This window comes from Mastigoproctus giganteus, chromosome 2, assembly GCF_048544385.1.
Source record: "Mastigoproctus giganteus isolate SK-2022 chromosome 2, ASM4854438v1, whole genome shotgun sequence".
NCBI lineage: Eukaryota > Metazoa > Arthropoda > Arachnida > Uropygi > Thelyphonidae > Mastigoproctus > Mastigoproctus giganteus.
Genome location: NC_143576.1, coordinates 128,645,195 through 128,665,221, shown reverse-complemented (window position 1 = coordinate 128,665,221; position 20,027 = coordinate 128,645,195). Strand labels below are relative to the sequence as shown.

At 38.5% G+C, this 20,027-nt stretch overlaps 1 protein-coding gene across 3 annotated transcripts in view; it reads left to right on the top strand.

Annotated features, from left to right (window-relative positions):
• Positions 1 to 20,027, top strand: part of C3G (C3G guanyl-nucleotide exchange factor) — a 410,407-nt gene that overhangs the window by 117,338 nt on the left and 273,042 nt on the right. For all 3 annotated transcript variants that reach the window (XM_090368667.1, XM_090368668.1, XM_090368669.1), the window contains exon 3: positions 8,500 to 8,672. In XM_090368667.1, coding sequence (XP_090224793.1) covers positions 8,500 to 8,672 — 173 coding nt within the window. The remainder of the gene's footprint in view (positions 1 to 8,499; positions 8,673 to 20,027) is intronic.

Sequence of the window (20,027 nt, the reverse complement as noted above, 5' to 3'; positions counted from 1 at the left end):
TAGGAAGTTCGGAGGCCAATCGATATGCTGGAAGTCAGAACTGTGTTCCTCAAACCATTCCTGCACAAAAAGTGCCGGATGGCTTGGCGCATTGTCATCTTGGAAGACACCATTGCCATTCGGGAAAAAGTGTAATAGCGGGTTGTACACAGTCAGCAAGCAGTTGACAATAGCAGAGACCAGTGATACACTGTTTCATATGCACCAGGGGTCCAAGTTCCTGCCAGTTAAACATGCCCCCACACCATACAATCCCCCCCACTGGCCTGCACTTTTGATATCATGCATGATGGATCAAGAGCCTCATGTTATTGACGCCAAATCCGTACATGACCATCCACGGTGTGGAGTAAATAACGTGACTCATCCGAACAGCACACCACCTTCCAGTCTTCTAACATCCAACTTGCATCCCTTTGCACCAGGCGAGTCTTTTATGCTGATGAACCTTGGTTAGGTGAGGATGCCATAGGGGTTGTCTGCTGGTGTAATACATATGTGCGAGCGTGCAATACATGGCCATGGCAGATATTGTTCCGGGTTGGCCCATATTGTATTGGGTAGTCAATACAACATGGGCCAACAGTGCTGCGCCTGTTTGCCTATATAAGTCGTTGGACCCGGCGCTCACCTCTAACATCAACCTTTCGCTGACTTTTGCAGTTTTGCTGTCGGGTCGTTGTTTGACCATTTTGATGCCAGTCCCGATACCCTTTAACTACGGTGGTTCTGGAACACCCCACCAGTTCAGCCATTTGAGAAATTGAGGCACCAGGTCGTCGAGCATCCACAATCTGTCAAAGTCCTATGAATTCTTCCTTTTACCCATTACGCTCGGAATTTTACTACCTACCGAACCACTGACACTTTGTCTATGCTACGTAGGTCAACTAACTCCGCACTCTTGTACCTCACGCGGTCAACGGGTCACATTCAGTTTTCATAGGGGGTAGTCATAATCCAGTGATCACAAGCATCATTCCAGAAGACTGCGGATGTCCACAAGCCCAAAAAGAGAAGAAACGGTAATGGAAACATACCAACGTTCTCCAAGCGGCTTGTGAGATAGGCATTTCAGAAGATAGCGTTCATTGCATTTTGAAGTGCAGACAAAGAAAATGAATGTCTACCAGCTTGAACTCATAGCTCAAAATAATTTCACATCTGTCCTCTTTAATATGAATTATAAATCTTGGATGTATCTGAATTGAAACTGTAAAAATAAATTTCCAAGTGTGTATATATTTTTTTGAGATGCCCTGCATATATGCTTATAATTCTTATATATGTCAATGTCATGTAATAATCTACCTATCCCATGCTTTCTTGTTTAGTTGTAAATGATCTGTGGACTCATGTCATCCATTTTTGCATCCTTTATGATACATTACACTGGAAGAAATATGCTTGTGGGTTCATAAATAATTTGTTTAAACATTTCCCAGAGCATTTATATATGGCGACCACCTGAAATTTCTGCTCCCCTGTTGCTATTTGGTAGTGGTTTTCTTGTACTCTCCTTGGTGAGGTCCAAGTCAAGGACATTTGGGGCCCTTAACTTGTACTTTCTCTGACATGTCGATATACATGGCAGTCATTCAGATGTATTGCTTGGCTATAAATACCAGTTGATAAGGAGTGAGTTTATGAATATTCAGATTATCAACTTTATATTATCACCAGATAACTCAAACCATATTGATCCTGCATCCATCTGGGTTTGAACAAGCTCTGGTAATAACCTGACTCTTTGCTTTCAATCCACTTTGGATAAGAGCCATAATTTCCTCCCCCCCCCACCCTAATACATTATAATCACTGTAATGAAATTCCTCACACCCAAAATGTATGCATTAACCCTACAATATCAGTGTTTAGAAGACTTGACTCAAATTCATTCATTTTGTTAATGACACTCATTGAATTACTCTATAACCTGGATAAATTTTTTTCTTTTTATTAGCCTTCTATATGTGTTTAACTGCTTAAATAACTTTTATTGGTTGATATGTCTTTTTCCATGCATATGACATATTGAGGTCTCTTACTAAATTTAAAATGGATTCCCCATTCTCCTACCCCCAACAAGTTAGCAGCTTTCCTGAACCTTAATCTTTGACTTCATTTAAAGATAGACATGACATCTTTCTCTGTCATTGTAGAAATTGATAGCTTAAATAAATTAAAGGAAGAATCGGACAAACTTTTATGCACTTTTCTTAGCGAATGGATAGGTGAAATGGGAAGGTGTTTTTTTTTTTTTTTTTTTTTTTGGCTAATGCTGTATAAGCTTGCTTTCCTGCATCATATGCCACTATTAATGCTTACTATTATAACACTATTTGTGGATATGTAGCCAGAAATTAGTATTACTGAAAGGTAAATAAAGCCTAAAAAAAAAAAAAAAGTAAGCCTTAATTCTAGTTTTTTAGAATGATATTTTTCATTCATTATTTGGAAAGAAAAACAGTTAAGTTCTTTTAACTGTAATGCTTGTAAGGATATCAAATATGTCATTTCCAATTAGAAGTCTAAAGAAATATGAATTTGAAGGAAAATATCTCAAAATATTTATTCCTTAACTATTTAAAATCACATAAGTTTACATGAAATCATATGAAGGATATTGCAACTTTTAGGGTCATCTTGACTGTATGCAGTAGAGAGAGAAATGATGGCAAAAAATTGCCATAGAAGGTATTTTGAGTTAAAAATCAACTTCCCAGAATATATTACGTTGAAGAAGTTGCCAGAGTTTGGAATTTTTATGAAAGTAGTTTGTTAGTATTAGTAGTAGCAAATGATGCAAGAAGGCAAGCTCTAGTTCTTCTTTGAATTTATTCAAACCATCCACTTCCACACCAGTGGATGAAAACTTGTTCCAGCATTGAGCTTGCTCAAACCATTCGAAGTCTTATACACCTCAATCAGATAACTCCACAGGTGCCTAGTCTCCAGACACTGCAATTTGCAGAAATTAAGCCTTTTTTGGTAAGACCATCCCTTTGTTTCCCCTCACCAATTTCATTGCCCTTCTCTCTACCCATACCAGCAGCTCTACATCTTTCCTAAAATGAGGCCTCCAGACCTGTATGCAGTACTCAAGATGTGGACTGATGATTGCCTTCTACAATGGGATTATCACCTTATTATCTCTGCTAGAAAAATTCCTGTATATCATTGGCAAATCCCATAAGCTGCCCTGGCAGCCTACTGCACTGCTCAATGAACTTCATATCTGACTGACAATTACCCCTAGGTCATTTTCATTTTACACTACCCTGAGTGTAGTACCACACAAATGATACATTACTCTTGGATTACTGCTACCCATATGCAATATTTTCCATTTGCCAAATTTTAAACTTCAGTTGCCATTTCTCAGCCCATCTGCATAATTTTTCCAGATCTTGTTGCAGCTGCATACCTTCATTACTGTCATCCACCACCATGCCAATCTTTGTATTATCATCTGCAAACTTGGACATACCTTCATCAATATCATTAATAAATACAGAAAACAATGATGGGCTGAGCACTGAACCTTGTGGGACTCCATTAAAGACATTAGGAAGGAAGTTTCATTTTAGCCAGCGAGTTATAAATTACTGGAATAAGTTGCCTTCATGGGTGGTAGAAGCCGACAGTTTGGGGAAATTCAAAGGTCATCTGGATAGTACTTTCGGGTAAGGGAAGCGCATAGGATGATAGGTTTAATTTCCTTTTTATTTTATTTTCTTTTATTTATTAATTATTATTATTTAGTTATTTATTTTATTTATTTTTTTTTTTTTGTTTTTATCATTGTTTTGTTCGGATTTTTTTTTTGGCTGGTGCAGCATAAGCCATAGGCTTTCTTGCACCATGCGGCCATTACTAATACTAATTAGGTCACAAAGAGCAGTGCCCATTGATAAACACTCTCTTGCTTCTCCCACTCAAACATCCCTTTATCCCTAGCAGTAACTTGCCCATAATGCCGCACTGCTCCAATTTTTACAGCTGTATTTTATATGCAACAGTATCAAAAGCTTTCCTGAAATTCATGTATATGATATTAAAATTATTTTTTGCATCCAGTTCCTTTGTCACAACATCATGGTATCCACTAAAATTAGTCAGATAAGATCTCCCCTTAATAAATCCATACTGTGACTGAAGCATAACTTAACTCCTGTCCAGATGGTCCTGCATCACTTCTTTAACCAGCGACTACATTATTTTCCCTGGAACAGAAGTTAAGCTAACAGGTCTGTAATAACACCTGTCATCTTTTGAAATTCCTTTGTGAAATGGGGATATGTTTGTGTATCTGCAGTCCATAGGGAATGTACCCTCAATCCAAAGATATTATAATTGTGGCTAAGTGTTTGCTCACCTCCTTTGCTGCCTCCTTTAATATAATTAGATAGATCCCATCTGCCCCAATCACCTTTTTCATGTTTAGCTTCAACAGGTTCCCTCCCATTTCTCTTTGTTTTCACAAAATCGATCAGATCCCTGTTAGATATTTATGAATTTCGGGCATTCCCCTCTGTAAAGAACTCCTCGTGTGAAAGTGATGCAAAATACCTATTCAGTTTGTCAGCAACCTGAGCATCATCATCAACGTAAGTGGACCAATGTGATTATCCCCTTCCTTTTAGCATTTACACAAGTAAAAAAGTCTTTTCTGTTTTTCTTTGCATCCTTTGCGAAAGGTTTCTCATAGTCTGCCTTGGCCTTTGTGACTTCATTTTGGATTCGTTTATATCTACCACAGGCTTGTCTATCACCTGATAATTTATATGCATCCCATCCATTCTTTTCTCCACCACATCTCCTTAGATCATCTGATTTTTTTAGCACTGTATTTCTTAAATAGTATGAAAAGCCTAGTAGCTTCTATGATTGTGTCACTGTATAGAATTTAAAATCTGTCTAAGACCATTGTAGTCTTATTTACAAGAGCAAAACCCTTCTCTTTACCCTTGATCATAATTGTATTTAAGTAAATCCCACATCGATACACTGTGATCATTTCCACCTATTGGTTATTTTATCTGCACATTCTTAATGCATGAATAATCATTACTGATAATCAAATCAAGAGTATTACTCTGTTGTGCCTCTCTTGCATTCTGCTGTAGGAAACAGTCATCCAATAAATCCAAAAAAGTCTTGCCAATGTATGAGTGACCAACCCACAAGTTTCTCACTCGATATCTGGAAAGTTAAAATCCCCCATTATAAGATATTCTGATACTTGTCCACTCTACGGGGTGTTTAAAAAGTGATGGTCAATAATTTAAAGTTGAACTGTACAGACTACAATATGCAAAAAAAAAAGCCAAGTAAACATGGGCCCTTAAGTGAATCGTTTTCGAGATATGAACTGTACAGAGTTGGGATCCACCACTGACTTGTTTAGGTTAGGTTATTCTCATTCTCTCCCTTTCCCCTCTCTCAATGCTCTGAGACATAGCAGGCATACTAGTACTTGTCAAAGGATAGTCAACATAGAAAGAGGTTACAGCAACAAAGAGTATGCGGACATGCACTTCATGTATGGTAAAGCCAACTGCAGTGCAGTACACTCGAGACTGCACGTGTGTATCAAAGAGATTTCCCTGCCAAAGGCAGCCCAACAGGCACACATTCATCAGGGTACATCACAATGCCTTAGAGAACATGGGCACTTCGCACATGGAGTACGAGCAGGTAGGCCCAGAAGCATAACACCTGATGTTGAGGAAAGGGTGTTAGAAAGAATAGAACAAAATCCAGGAATTTCGACAAGGAGGGTTACTCTGCTAGAGCGTGTACTTAGACATAGCAGTGTGTGGCGAATTTTACATCACCAGTTACTGTACCCCTACCATATCCAGTGTGTACAAGGTCTCAACAATACAGACTACCCTCCCAGAGTGAACTTCTGCCAGTGGATGCAACAATGTCCTGAACCCCCAATTTTTAAACAACATTTTGTTTACTGACGAAGCTGGGTTCTCATGATGGTATTTTTAATTTTCATAACTGTCATGTTTGGTCCATGACATCAGCAACGTTTCTCGTTGAATGTCTGGGCAGGACTACTAGGAGACCGTCTAATTGGACCACACTTTCTGCCAAACAGGCTAACATGAGAGTTTTACCGTCAGTTCCTGCAGAATGTTCTTCCAGACCTCCTTGATGATAATTTCCACTTCAGCAACGCCAGAACGTGGTTTATGCATGATGGTGCACCCGCACATTTTGCTAGAGTTATGACTCAATATCTAACTAGACGGTATAGTCAATGGTGGATAGGTAGAGGTGGGCCTGTAATGTGGCCTCCCGGATCACCAGACTTAAATCCTATGGATTTTAGTATCTGGGGTCATGTAAAAAGCTTTGTGTTCACTTCTGACTTAACACAGTTGAGGAATTTCAGCGTGGGGTTGAAGGTGCCTTTCAGCAAATCAGAAATTACCCAGGAATGCCTGAGAGGATTCGCAACTCAATGCAGAGAAGACTACAAAGCTGTGTACGGATGCAAGGACAGCATTTTGAACACCTTTTGTAACATCTGTAAAATCCTGTGGTGTTGAAACCAAAAATTAAAAATGTATTATCTTATGTTTAATAAAACCTTATGTTTAATTTAATAATAATAAAACCACCCTTAGCAAAGGATTCACAGCTTTTTTTTGCTAAACTAGTGCTTCCCATAGTCAGTGGCAGATCTTAACAGAAATTGTGCATTATCTTGAAAACTGTTCATTTGTGGCCCGATGTTCACTGGGACTTTTTTGCTTATTTTAGTTTGTACTTTTCACCTTTAAATTATTGACCATTTTTGAAACACCCTGTATTTCTCTGTACAGATGTTCGTTGTACTCATCACACCTATAACACACTCGTACTCTTATTTTTGCTTTCCTAGTGCTTATGTCACACCAAACTGACTTAGCATTGCACTGGCCACCCATGTCAACTGGATCCACTGTCTTAGATTTTGTGCTTCTTAACTAAGATCATAACTCCCCCCCCCCACTGACCTTGGAAAGACCTGTCCTAACCTCCCCTTCTGACAATAAACACTATACACTGTCCTGTATCTTTGTTGACACAAGTGGAAGAACTTTATGACATTTGTGAAAGGGGATAGTGAAATAAATCTTGCAGTTGTATACTGCTAGCTGTATGATAGATAGTAGTCCCTGGTCACAGCTTGCTGTTCATTGTCTAGGCCAGTGGTTTTCAACCTGCGTGCCGCGGCACCTTAGGGTGCCGCAACGACATTCTAGGGGTGTCACCCATGTAATTTGGGTTTAAGTCTTATTTTTTTTTAAAATTTATATGTTTATTTCGTTATAAAAAGGTGTACAGTATCTTTTTAATTTTGTGGTGATCTTTAATTGATGTTTACTTAGTACCTCTGTATAAAGAATAAAATTATTATATACTGCAATTTACATTTTATAATTATAATATAATTATAAAATGTAATTTTTATAATTATATTATTGTAATAACTATCATGTAACATATATACAGAGAGAGAATCGGATCTAACAGGCAGAAAATTGAGTAGGAGTGCCGCAAAACAAAATAAATTACTTAGAGGTACTGTTATCAAAAAAGGGTTGAAAACCACTGGTCTAGGCTAAATGGCCAGTCACTCAATGCTGACAACATACTATGACTCTACACTATAGTGCACACAGACCACTACACTGATTTGCTTTTATCTGTATGGTAGCTTCCCATCATACACTGTGGTGTTGCCATAGTTTGGTTTGAGCTGTATCTCACAGTAAATTAATAAAAAAACTGCCTTCTGTATACATTGTTCTCTTCACATTCAAATTATGCATCCCTTATATCTGAGGGACACTATATCTCTGATATGCCCACAATGTCGGCATATGATGACTTAACGAGTACTTCAAATTCATCAGATTTATTTACTATACTCTTAGCATTGGTATGCATGCAATCTGTTCTTACTTCTAGTTGCTCCAACATAACCCATGTATTTCCTTGTTCCAAGGTTGCCCACAGCAGGCCTTGAAAATCCTCTGTACCTTTCTTTCCAGGCTGCTGCATGTTCCAATAAAAGAAGTGCAAGAATTGCTTTCATCTTTGCATGTGATTATTTTTAATCTGTTAGGTCTGTGTTCCCTCCAAGCTTGCAGTATTCCGATCCACCTAACGCTGCCTCAATAGCATTAGCAAATATTCTTGCACCCTTTCTGTTTAAGTGTATCCCATTCCTGTAGAAGCAGTCTCTCTTGTTAACAAGCACAAACTATGTGGAAAAGAATTTTAGCCCACGAGTCGTGTAATGTTTCCAGCGCTGAATTGATTGACGTATGTGATTTTCATTGTGTACATCCTTTTAGTGTCCGGCCGTTCTGCCCAGACACACAAGATCATTATAGAAAAAAATTGGGCTATTGAAATTTGATATTTTAGAATTGTTATTTTAATTGCCAAGTCATTATGTTAACTTTCCTTTTTTTTTTTTTTTTTTAGGAAGTTGATGCTATTTTGCATTCAGTAAAGCAGCTTTCCTCTGCACTTCGCTACTTTCAAGATGTAGTAGAGAAAAATACATTGCAAATGTTACCTGGTTCTGCCAGTGTTGTATTAGAAACAGTTTTAGCTATACATGCTGCTCTCAGGGAATTATTAGACAATGAACAAAGGTAAGAAATTATTTTATGATGCTTACACAGATATATTACAAAAATTTTTACACCCATCCAGTTACCTTATTAATATGAAAATATGGTAGCATATATTTTGTATTTGTACTTATGTTAGAATAAATTGAAAAACAGATTTTTGTGGCATAATCTTTTTTAGCACTTTTGTTAGTAGTTGAAAGGAATTCCTTTTCAACTACTGACTTCTGCCAATATCTGAAGGTCGTTAGCATGTGCCACTCATGAATGTTCAATTATGAATGTGTACTGTGCCTGGGAAAATGATGTTTTGCCTTCTTTTTCTGCAGACCACTATTGGTTGGTGACTGAAAGATATGGTAAAAGCACTGCTCATGAGACGACTAGTGCTGCTACTGTATTAGTTAGAATCAAATTCCATCAAGTTATCAATTGTCATTAACACTTACAATTTGGGATACATGAATTTTAATTTATCCAGTACTTTGGAAGAAAGTTTAATTGGGTGGAAGACATCATCCAGTAGAGTTAAGCAGGCAAAATTTAAGATGGAAAGTTGGGGATAATGAATTTATCTCTGCATATGGGCCAGTCGAAGGCTCCAAATAAAAAAAAAAAAAAAAAAAAAAAAAAAAAAGTAAATAGAATAGTTCTTTATATCTTAGAAATAACATCGGAGTCAAAGAAAGAATATTATTGGAGACTTAAATAGCAAGGTAGGAAATGGCAATTTCATTCTACAGAGATATTTTATGAAAATTTGGAGGAGCAGGTGAAACTGAACAATGCTAAAAGGTTACTAGAATTTTATGCAAGTAATTCACCCTTAATTATAAACAGTATTTCAACATAACATCAACCATGAGTGCATGTGGAATGAGCATAAGGAAAAAAATAAAATCATAACAGATCATACTATTATAGAAAGATCTTAAACAACTAGTTGAAGATACGAGAGTATATTGAGGATTTAAAGTGGCCATCTTCTATTTAGCAAATAAAAATGGTAATTAGTGCCAAAAATAAGAGACATAAAAGAGTTAAAACAGACAAAAATTGAAAAACTCAGATTTGTCAACTACCATCCTTTAAAAAACACTTTACACCACTCAAAAGTTGTTGTGTTCCTGACACTAACATAATTTTAAATGAAGAATGACAAATGTTTAAGAGCATTTTAGTGGAAGCTGGAAAATAGGTATTTGGAGAGATAGCTTGTCAAAGGAAATTCGGATTACTTTGTTTGATCCATGAAAAGTTAACGAGGCAGATAGAGAAAAGAAAAAAATATAAGAACTTTTTTGACAAATCAGACTAAAAATTTCTTATTGCACTATAAAGGAAAGTGAAAGAGGCTGAACAAAAATCTTAGGAATGTTTTGGGAAAGATATATGAAAAACAAGTACTAGGAAGATGAAAAAATATTTTAGCATTTAGTTAAAATGTCAAATTAACTATGTCATTCCTGATGCTAACTTTTGATGGACAGAGGCCATAACTAATGTAGTAAAATGTTAAGTGTGAAAGTTATTATTATTTTTTTTTTTTTTGCTGACTACTGTCTTGCATCATTTGTCACTACTAATACTAAAACTGAAGAGAAGTATATTTTAGAATTGTTGAATAAATACCTTGATGAATGCTTGATGCATCACTGAAGATGAAGAAAAGATTGAAATGGTAAATTTTTGGAAACTATATTATTGAAGTAACAATTTAGGTAGTGTATGCAGCGTGTTACATTTCAGGCATGTTCTTTTTTTCTTTTATTTTTAATACAATAGAAATAACTAAACTTTTTTTATTACCAATTGATTAACTAATAATATGTATAAAACTAATTATTCTGACTTTACAGTGCATAGTTCATAACCTTATATTTACTGTATTTTTTAATCACAGCATGTGAAGTGCTGTACCCATTTCACATTCTCTGATGTAATTAATTAAATAAATTAATTTTAAAAAAAGGGTATGTCTCTCAGGGGCAAAGGTTGATGACGATGTAGAGCAGATATCTTTTAAGGGCACAAATGGTGATATTGTTGTACACGCTGGCACTAATAATATTAAGAGTAGGAGATTGGCAGAATTACTTAGCAAGTACAGGTCAAAGTTGAAAAAAAGCCATGAGTTAGGGTTGAATTTGAAAATGTCTGCAATTCTGCCCAGACACAATAGGAAGGAGTATATAATAAGAACCTTGTCTATCAATTTGGCCCTGGAGAGATTGTGCAAGGCTCAAGGAGTAGAATTTTTCTCAGCCTGGTCTGTGGTTGATAACAGGTGAGACTGCTTCTACAGGGATGGGATACACTTAAATAGAAAGGGTGCAAGAATATTGGCTGATGCTATCGAGGCAGTGCAAGGTGGGTCGGAAAACTGCTAGCTTGGGAGGATACATGGACTAATAGATTAACAGTGGCCACTGGCAGAGGTGAAAGTGATTCTTGCACTGCTTCTATTGGAATGAGCAGTAGCCTGGAAAACAAGATACAGGGTATTTCAGAGACTTCTGGGAGTCATTGTGGTGCATGTATACTTGTGTGTACCCCAATGCTAGGAGTTTGGTAAATAAATTTGATGAATTTGAGGTATTGCTCGGGACATCAAAGGCAGATATTGTTGGGATATCAGAGGCATGGTATCACACAGATATAAGGAATGCAGAACTGGAATTTAGGGAGTACAATGTGTACAGGAAGGATAGACAGGGTAGGAAGGGAGGAGGGATTATGTTATTGGTTAAACACATAAAATCCAAGGAAGTACAGCCAGTCGACATGGCTGGACAGTGCAGTGTCGAGTCAGTTTGGTGTGACATAAGCACTGGGAAAGCAAAATTGAGAGTAGGAGTGTGTTATAGGCCTAATGATTCTGATGAGTATAATAAACAACTGTACAGAAAAATAGTGGGCCAGTAAATCACAGTGTCTTATAATGAAGGGTTTTAACTTCCCAGATATTGACTGGAATTTGTGGGTTGGTCACTCACACACTAGCAAGGCTTTTGTGGATTTATTGAATGATTGTTTTCTACAGTAGCATGTTCGGGAGGCAACTAGATGGAATAATACTCTTGATCTGATTACCAGCAGTGATTATTCTTGCATTAAGAATTTGCAGATAAAGGAACCACTAGGTGGCAGTGATCACAGTGTGCTGAAGTGGGATTTACTCAGAGGTAACTACCATCAGGGATAAAGGGAAGGGTTTTTGCTTTCTTAAAGGCGACAATGGAGGTCTGAGAGAGAATTTAAATTCTGTATGGTGGGACCAACTAATGATATTACCAAAAGCAAATTAAAAATAGGAAGCATTCCAAGAATTAATCTTGGAAGCTACTAGGCTTTTCGCATCAACTAAGAAATATTGTTCAAGATTTAGGCCTAAGTGGATGTCATATGAACTAATTAGACATGTGGCAGAGAAGAAAAATGCATGGTACACATAAATTAAAAGGTGACACAGAAGCCTATGATAGATATAAGCTGTTCTGCAACCAAGTCACAAATGAGATTAGGTAGGCAAAGGCGTGTTTACGAGGAATCTTTGGCAAAGGATGCAAAGAAAAACAGAAAGAGTTCTTTACTTATGTAAACTTTAGAAGGAAGGGGATGAATCAGATTGGTTCACTTGATATCGACGGTTCAACTGTTGATGATCCTGCTCAGGTAGCTAACAAGCTAAATGAATATTTTGCATCTACATTCACACATAAGGAGTTATTCGGGGAGGGGAATGCCAGAGGTGTATTAAAATCTGGCAGTAAGCTAGATAATTTTGTGATAACTGAGAATAAAGTGGAGGAGAAATTGTTGAAGATAAACATAAGAAAGGCACCTGGGGTGAATGGAATCTATCCAGTTATATTAAAGGAGCCATAATTATGAGAGATTCTTTGGACTCAGGGGAGGTACCGATGGACTGGATATGTGCAGATGTAACCCCAATTCACAAAGGGGGACAAAAGGACGACTTACAGACCTGTTAGTTTAACTTCTGTTCCAGGGAAATTAATGGAGGCACTGGTTAAAGATGCTCTGCAGCATCATCTAGACAAGACTTCAGTTATAGCTCGGACACACCATGGGTTTCTTAAGGGGAAGTCGTGTCTAACCAATTTGATTGGATACTATGATGTAGTCACAAAGCAACTGGATGCAAAGAATAATTTTGATATCATACATTTGATTTTGGAAAGGCTTTTGATACTGTTGCGCATTAGCAAAGGCACACAATGCAAGAAAGCAAGCTTATATAGCATCAGCCAAAAAAAAAAAAAACCTTATTTCACCCATCCACTCGCTCCAAATGTTTGTCAAGTTCTGCCTTGAATCTATTTAAGCCATTAACTTCTACAACGACAGATGGAAGTTTGTTCCACCGATCAACCACCACTGGCTAAAGGCAAACCTCCGCACATCTATCCTACAACCGTCTTTTCTCAATTTGAATTTGTGCCCTCTCAGGCGATTATTCTGAGCAAGAGGAAGAATCTCATCTGCATTGAACATGCTCAAACCATTCGAAGCTTTATACACCTAAATCAGATCACCTCACAGGTGCCTAGTCTACAAACACTGTAACCTGCAAAACTTAAGCCTTTCTTTGTAAGAGCAACCCTTTGTTCCATTCACTAATCTTGTTGCCCTTCTCTGTACTTATTCCAACATTTCTACATTCTTCTTTAAATGAGGCCTCCAGACCTGTATACAGTACTCAAGGTGTGGCCTGACCATTGCCTTATACAAGGGGATAATCACCTCCTTATCCCTACTAGAAAAATTCCTATATATCATTGAGAAGACACCATGAGCTTCTCTAGCACACCAAATGCACTGCTCAGAAAACTTCATATCTGCTGCACAATTACCCCCAGGTCCTTTTCATTCTCTCCCAATGTCAGTGTGGTATCACAGAGTTGACACGTTACTCTGGGATTACTGCTTTCCATATGTAGTACTTTACATTTATCAATGTTAAACTTCATTTGCCACCTCTCAGCTCATCTGCTCAACTTTTCTAGATCTTCTTGCAGCAGTGTACTGTCATTAGTGTCATTAACAACCCTGCCAACCTTCGTATCGTCTGCAAACTTGAACATTACGCCTGATATACCATCATCAATATCATTTATAAATACAGAAAACAATGGACCCAACACTGAACCCTGAGGAACTCCACTGATAACATTAGTCCACAAAGAGCAGTGTCGATTGATTACCATTCTCTGTCTTCTCCCACTCAACCATCCCTTTATCCATAGAAGCAATTTGCCTCCAGTGCCACACTGCTCCAATTTGTTCAGCAGTCTTCCATGTGCAACAGTATCAAAGGCTTTTCTAAGATCCAGATATATGATATCAGAGTTATTCTTTGCATCCAGTTCCTTTGTGATTATATCATAGTATCCAATTAAATTGGTCAGACAAGACCTGCCCTTAACAAACCCTTGGTGTGTCTGAGCGATAACTGAAGTCTTGTCTAGATGATCCTACAATGCTTCTTTAACCAGTGCCTACATTAATTTCCCTGGAACAGAAGTTAAACTAACAGGTCTGTAATTACCTGTCTACCCCTTTGATCCTCCTTTGTGGATTAGCATCACATTTGCACATCTCCAGTCTATGGGTACCTTCGCTGAGACCAAGGAAGCTGTCATAATTATGGCTAAGGGTTTGCTTACTTCCTTTGCTGCCTCCTTTAATATAACTGGATAGATCCCATCCACCCCGGTTGCCTTTTTTATGTTTATCTTCAACAATTTCTCCTCCACTTTACTCTCAGTTTACAAGATTATCTAGCTTACTGCCAGAGTTTAATACACCTCTGGCATTTCCCTCCCTGAATAACTCCTCACGTGTGAATGCCGATGCAAAATATTCATTTACTTTGTTAGCTACCTGAGCAGGATCATTAACAGTTGAACCATCGATATCAAGTGGACAAATTTGATTCATCCCCTTCCTTCTAGAGTTTACATAAGTAAGAACTCTTTGCTGTTTTTCTTTGCATCCTTTGTCAAAGATTTAAGTAATCTGCCTTCGCATGCCTAACCTCCTTTGTAACTTGGTTACAGATCAACTTGTATCTATCATAGGCTTCTGTGTCACATGTTAATTTATATGTATGCCATGCATTTTTCTTCTCTGTCACATGTGTAATTAGTTCATCTGACATTCATTTAGGCCTACACCTTGAACATTATTTGTTTGTTGGTATGAAAAGCCTAGTAACTTCCAAGATTAATTCTTTGAATGCTTCCCATTTTGAATTTGCTGTTGGTAACATCATCAGTTGGTTCCACCATATAGAATTTAAATACTGTCTCAGACCACCGTAGTCACCTTTACGAGAGAAAAAACCCTTCCCTTTACTCTTGATGGTAGTTACCTCTTTGAGTAAATCCCACTTCAGCACACTGTGGTCACTGCCACCTAGCAGTTCCTTTATCTGCAGCTTCTTGATGCATGAAGAATCACTACTGATAATCAGTTCAAGAGTATTACTCCCTCTAGTTGCCTCCTGAACATGCTGCTGAAGAAAACTCATCGAATAAATCCACAAAAGCCTTGCTAGTGTGTGAGTGACCAACCGACAAATTCCAGTCAATATCCGGGAAAATGAAATCCCCCATTATAAGACACTCTAATTTACTGGCCCACTCTATTTCTCTGCACAATTGCTCATTATACTCATTTGATTCATTAGGCCTATAACACAGTCCTACTCATTTTTCTTTTCCCAGTTCTTATGTCACACCAAACAGACTCAACATTGCATTGTCCACCCACATCAATTGGATGCACTTTCTTAGATTTTGTGTTTCTTAACTAACAGCATAACCTCTCCTCCCTTTCTGTCCTGTCCAATCTTTCTGTACACATTGTACTCCCCAAATTCCAGTTCTGCACAACTTGTCTGTTTTTTTTTTTTGTTTTTTTTTATGTAAACCCAAAACACGAGAGGTATTAGAACCTGTAGTACTTAGTACCGTGCTTGGGTTGGAGGTTGAGAAGGCAAAAGAAGATATTTGTTGACATTGGACTTGAACTTCTTTAGACTGTAATTTTCAGGAAATATGTATGAAGGAAGGTTGTTCCAGAAAATGGCAGTTAAATGAATAAACGAGGAAGATGAAAAGTTGGTTCTGTGAGTTTGAAGTTGGACAGTAAATGGATGTTGGCTGGTGGCGGCACGTGTTTGGACTGTTTTGAAAGAGAGAGCAGGAATTATAGAATCCAATTCAGAAGAACAGTGCCCATGGAAGTATCTGTAGAAGAGGCATGCAGCAGAAACAGTATGTCTATGAGACAGCGAGTGGAGAGACTGTTAGAGATGGACCATTAATTAACCTAACTGCCCTCTTCTGAATGGAATCAAGAAGCCTGAGAGAGGTTTTGGGGGCACCACCCCAGATGTGGGGAAAATATTCCATGGCAGGGCGGATTTGCGATTTATACAGAGTGAGCAGCTGTTTGGAAGAAAAGTAACGTCGAGAGCGAAAGAGAAAACCAAGTTTTTTAGATGCAGAGGAAGCAATATTTGTAATGTGCTTGTGCCAAGAGAGATTAGAAGTCAGGGTAATCCCCAAAAGAGATAAATCATTTTGCCTAGAAATCGGAGTGTCACGAAGATAAGCATAGGAGCAGAAGAATCCTTTTTGCGAGATATAAGACAAGACTGAGTTTTCGATGGGTTGAAATCAACTAAGTTGTCTTTGCCCCACTGGAGAATTACCTGAAGATCGGCATTTAAGGAATTGGTAGCAGATTTTCGAGAAGTTGAAGCTGATTGAGCAGGACAAGGTTTCTCAAAATGGAAAGTGGAATGCAATGTGCTATCATCGGCAAAACTATGGATAGCATTTCCAGTCAATGGAAGAAGGTCATTAATATACAAGAGCAAAATAGTGGGGGAAAGAACTGAACCTTGGGGGACACCGGCATTAGTGGAGATGTTACAAGACCGAGAGCCATCTACCATCACCCTCAGTGAGCGATCAGAGAGAAAACTGGATAACCAATTACTAAAAGCAGTTGGCAAACCATAAGATGGAAGCTTGTTTAGAAGACCTTTATGCCAAACACTATCGAAAGCCTATGAGATGTCAAGAGCAACTACTTGTATTTCACCGAACCGTTCCATTGAATTCGTTCATAAATGGGTAACATAAGCCAGAATATCACCAGTGGATCGACACTGACGGAACCCATACTGGCGATCGTTGATCAGACGGAAGGTTTATAGGTAGTTTAAGAGTTGGTGGTTAATTGATTTCTCCATTACTTTAGAAAGAGTAGAAGTAATTGGATGGGAGGGATTTGTCATCCTTTTTAGGAACTGGCTGGATATGAGCAAATTTCCAAGCAGAAGGAAAAACACCTTTGGAATAAGAAAGTGAAAAAAGGCGGCAAAGAATAGGAGTATGTTCAGCAGCACAGGTTTTGAGAACAAGTGGAGAAATACCATCAGGACATTGAGCTTTCTTAGCATCAAAATTCATCAAAATCCTTCTGATATCCTTTTGACGAAAGACAACAGGAGGCATTGAATGGAGCGTGTTGGGAATGGTGGGAGGTGTTTTACCAAGATCATTAATACATGAGTTGGAAGAAAAATGGGATGCTAGCAGGTCAGCTTTATCCTTGGCTGAAGTGACAACAGAACCATCTGGTTAGGACAGAGGTGGGAGCAGAGATGGGCAAAAGTTGCGGCCAATAGCTTTGGCAAGAGACCAGAATGCTCGGCTACCATTAGGGCAAGTAGCAAGTTTTCTACTCTTAGCCTGTTCAAACTCTAGTTTTGATTGATTAATAACTGCTTTACAATTGTTGCGAGCTTTGGTGTAGGCAGAAAATGACACTGAAGAATTAGAAACAAGCCAATTACGATATGCAACATTCTTCTCTTGAACAGCCTTAGCACATTTATTGGAAAACCAAGGTTTAGATAAAGGACGAGATTTTAAAGTGGAGTGTGGGATAAAAGATTCCATTCCTGCAAGAATAATTTCACCGACACGATCTGAGCAAACGTTGACATCAGAAGTTTTGAAACAGTAATCCGACCAAGGAAAAGAAGAAAAGAAGTCTCGCAGGTCATCCCATTTTGCATTCTTGTAATGCCAAAGAACACGAGGTTGGGAATAGCCATGAGATAAGGGCTTCATTGGAGAAGAGACAATTACCAAGTTGTGATCTGAAGTGCCTAAAGTACCTCTCACTTCGTCCGTTACTTAGAAGGGTTGTTTGTGAAAAAAGATCAAACGTGTTGGCTGTATGATTAGGATTATCCGGTATTCTTGTAAGTAAATGAACAATCTGTGCGAGGTCATTAGTAATTGCAAAAGCCTCAGCATCTTCACCAGCTGGGTCGGTGTGACTAGAAAATGGAAGCCAGCTGGAGTTGTGAACATTAAAATTACCAAGGAAAATTACCTCACTGTTAGGAAAGTTGGACTGGAGAAAGTCAAGTTGCAAAGAGAGGAAGTCAAAGAGCTTCAAGTGATTAGTGGAGTTGGGAGAACTGTAGAGACAATAGATGAATTTTACACAATGCGGTAGAGAGATTTTAAGCCAGAGAAGATCAAAGAGAGTAAGTTTAAACCACCTTTGAGGCAAAAGGAATCACACAGTGAATAATTTGGGCATCTGAGATGAGCAGTAGTTGAATCAACCGATAACTGAGATTCTGTCAGAAAAAGTACATGGGGGTTGGCAGACTGCAAGTGGAAATGGACATCGTTAAGTTTAGAATTGAGACCACGTATATTTGTGAAATGAATTAGGAAGTGCTTGGGAGGTTTAGATCTTTTCACAGATAAGCTTACTCTATTAGTTTGACAATTCATGGTGTATTCAATAGTAAGAAAAAGTGGGTGGGACATGCTGTATGAAGTAATGAAATATTTGGATATGGCGTACACGTGGTAAGAATATTCCCAGATGCTTGACATAACATGGTCTCGACAATGCTCCTTGCATACACACTACTCGGACTCCCTCCAGTCACTATCTGGCAGAGTAGAGGTAGCAAGATTATACACTACCTGATCCGGAAGCCTTCTAGAGAGTTACCAATAGGTTCGGTCTTTGAATTAAAGCTGTACCCTCGAAATGTAAGGAATATTGGATCTCGCCCGATGTTCGTCATAACCTCAAAAGTCATCAATCATACTGCATGATGGAAGAGATAGGGAAGGGTTGACCGGATCTTAGCTCTAGAGAGTAAACATGGGTTCTACCATTTCAAGCCTCCAATAAGCAAAGTGGTGGTATTGCACCGGTTGATGAGTCATCTACCACCTAGTACTACCTGGTAACAGAGGGGGTGGCATTCCTCCATGTGGTGTGGGTGCCACACCTTGACCCCTGCTTACATTGGTCACACCTGGATGGTCACCTACCATATACTTGTGCATGGAGGTTATACTCAGGATTACTAACAGTCCCACCATCGTGAAGGTGCAAGCTGAGGATTTGGCTGTCACAGACCGTCCAGACTTTGCCAAAATTGGGTCCACTTGACTTGAATGTCACCCTAATATCAGTTCCATCAGCGTTTTAGACTCCCAGGTAGCAAGTACAGCTTGTCTGGCATATCTGAGAGAATGTCTGTGACAACCTCAAGGACCAACCTGATATCCGAACAATATCTGCCTTTGATGTCTTGACTAGCACTTTAAGCTCATTGAATTTATTAATTATACTCCTAGCACATGGAAGACTGTTGCACAAATTGGAGCAGTGTGGCATTGGAGGCACATTTCTGCTATGGATAAAGGGATGGTTGAGTGGGAGAAGACAGAGTGGTAATCAATGGACACTGCTGTTCGTGGACTAATGTTATTAGTGGAGTCCATCAGGGTTCGCTGTTGGGTCCATTGTTGTTTTCTGTATTCATTATTGATAGTGATGATGGTATATCAGCCTTAATGTCCAAGTTTGCAGACAATACAAAGGTCGGCAGGGTTGTTAATGACAGTATGCTGCTGCAACAGGATCTAGAATAGCTGAGCAGATGGGCTGAGATGTGGCAACTGAAGTTTAATATTGACAAATGTAAAATACTGTATATGGGAAGCAGTAACACACCACAGTAACATATCAACTGTGTGGTACTACACTGGCGGTGATAAAGAGTGAAAAGTACCTGGGGGATAATTGTGCAGGCAGATGTGAAGTTTTCTGAGCAGTGCAGAGGTGTGGAAGAGTAGCTCATGGTGTCTTGTCAATGATATACAGGAGTTTTTCTAGTAGGGACAAGGAGGTGATTATCCCCTTGTATAAGGCAATGGTCAGGCCACACCTTGAGTACCGTACACAGGTCTGGAGGCTTCATTTTAAGGATATAGAACTGTTGGAACGAGT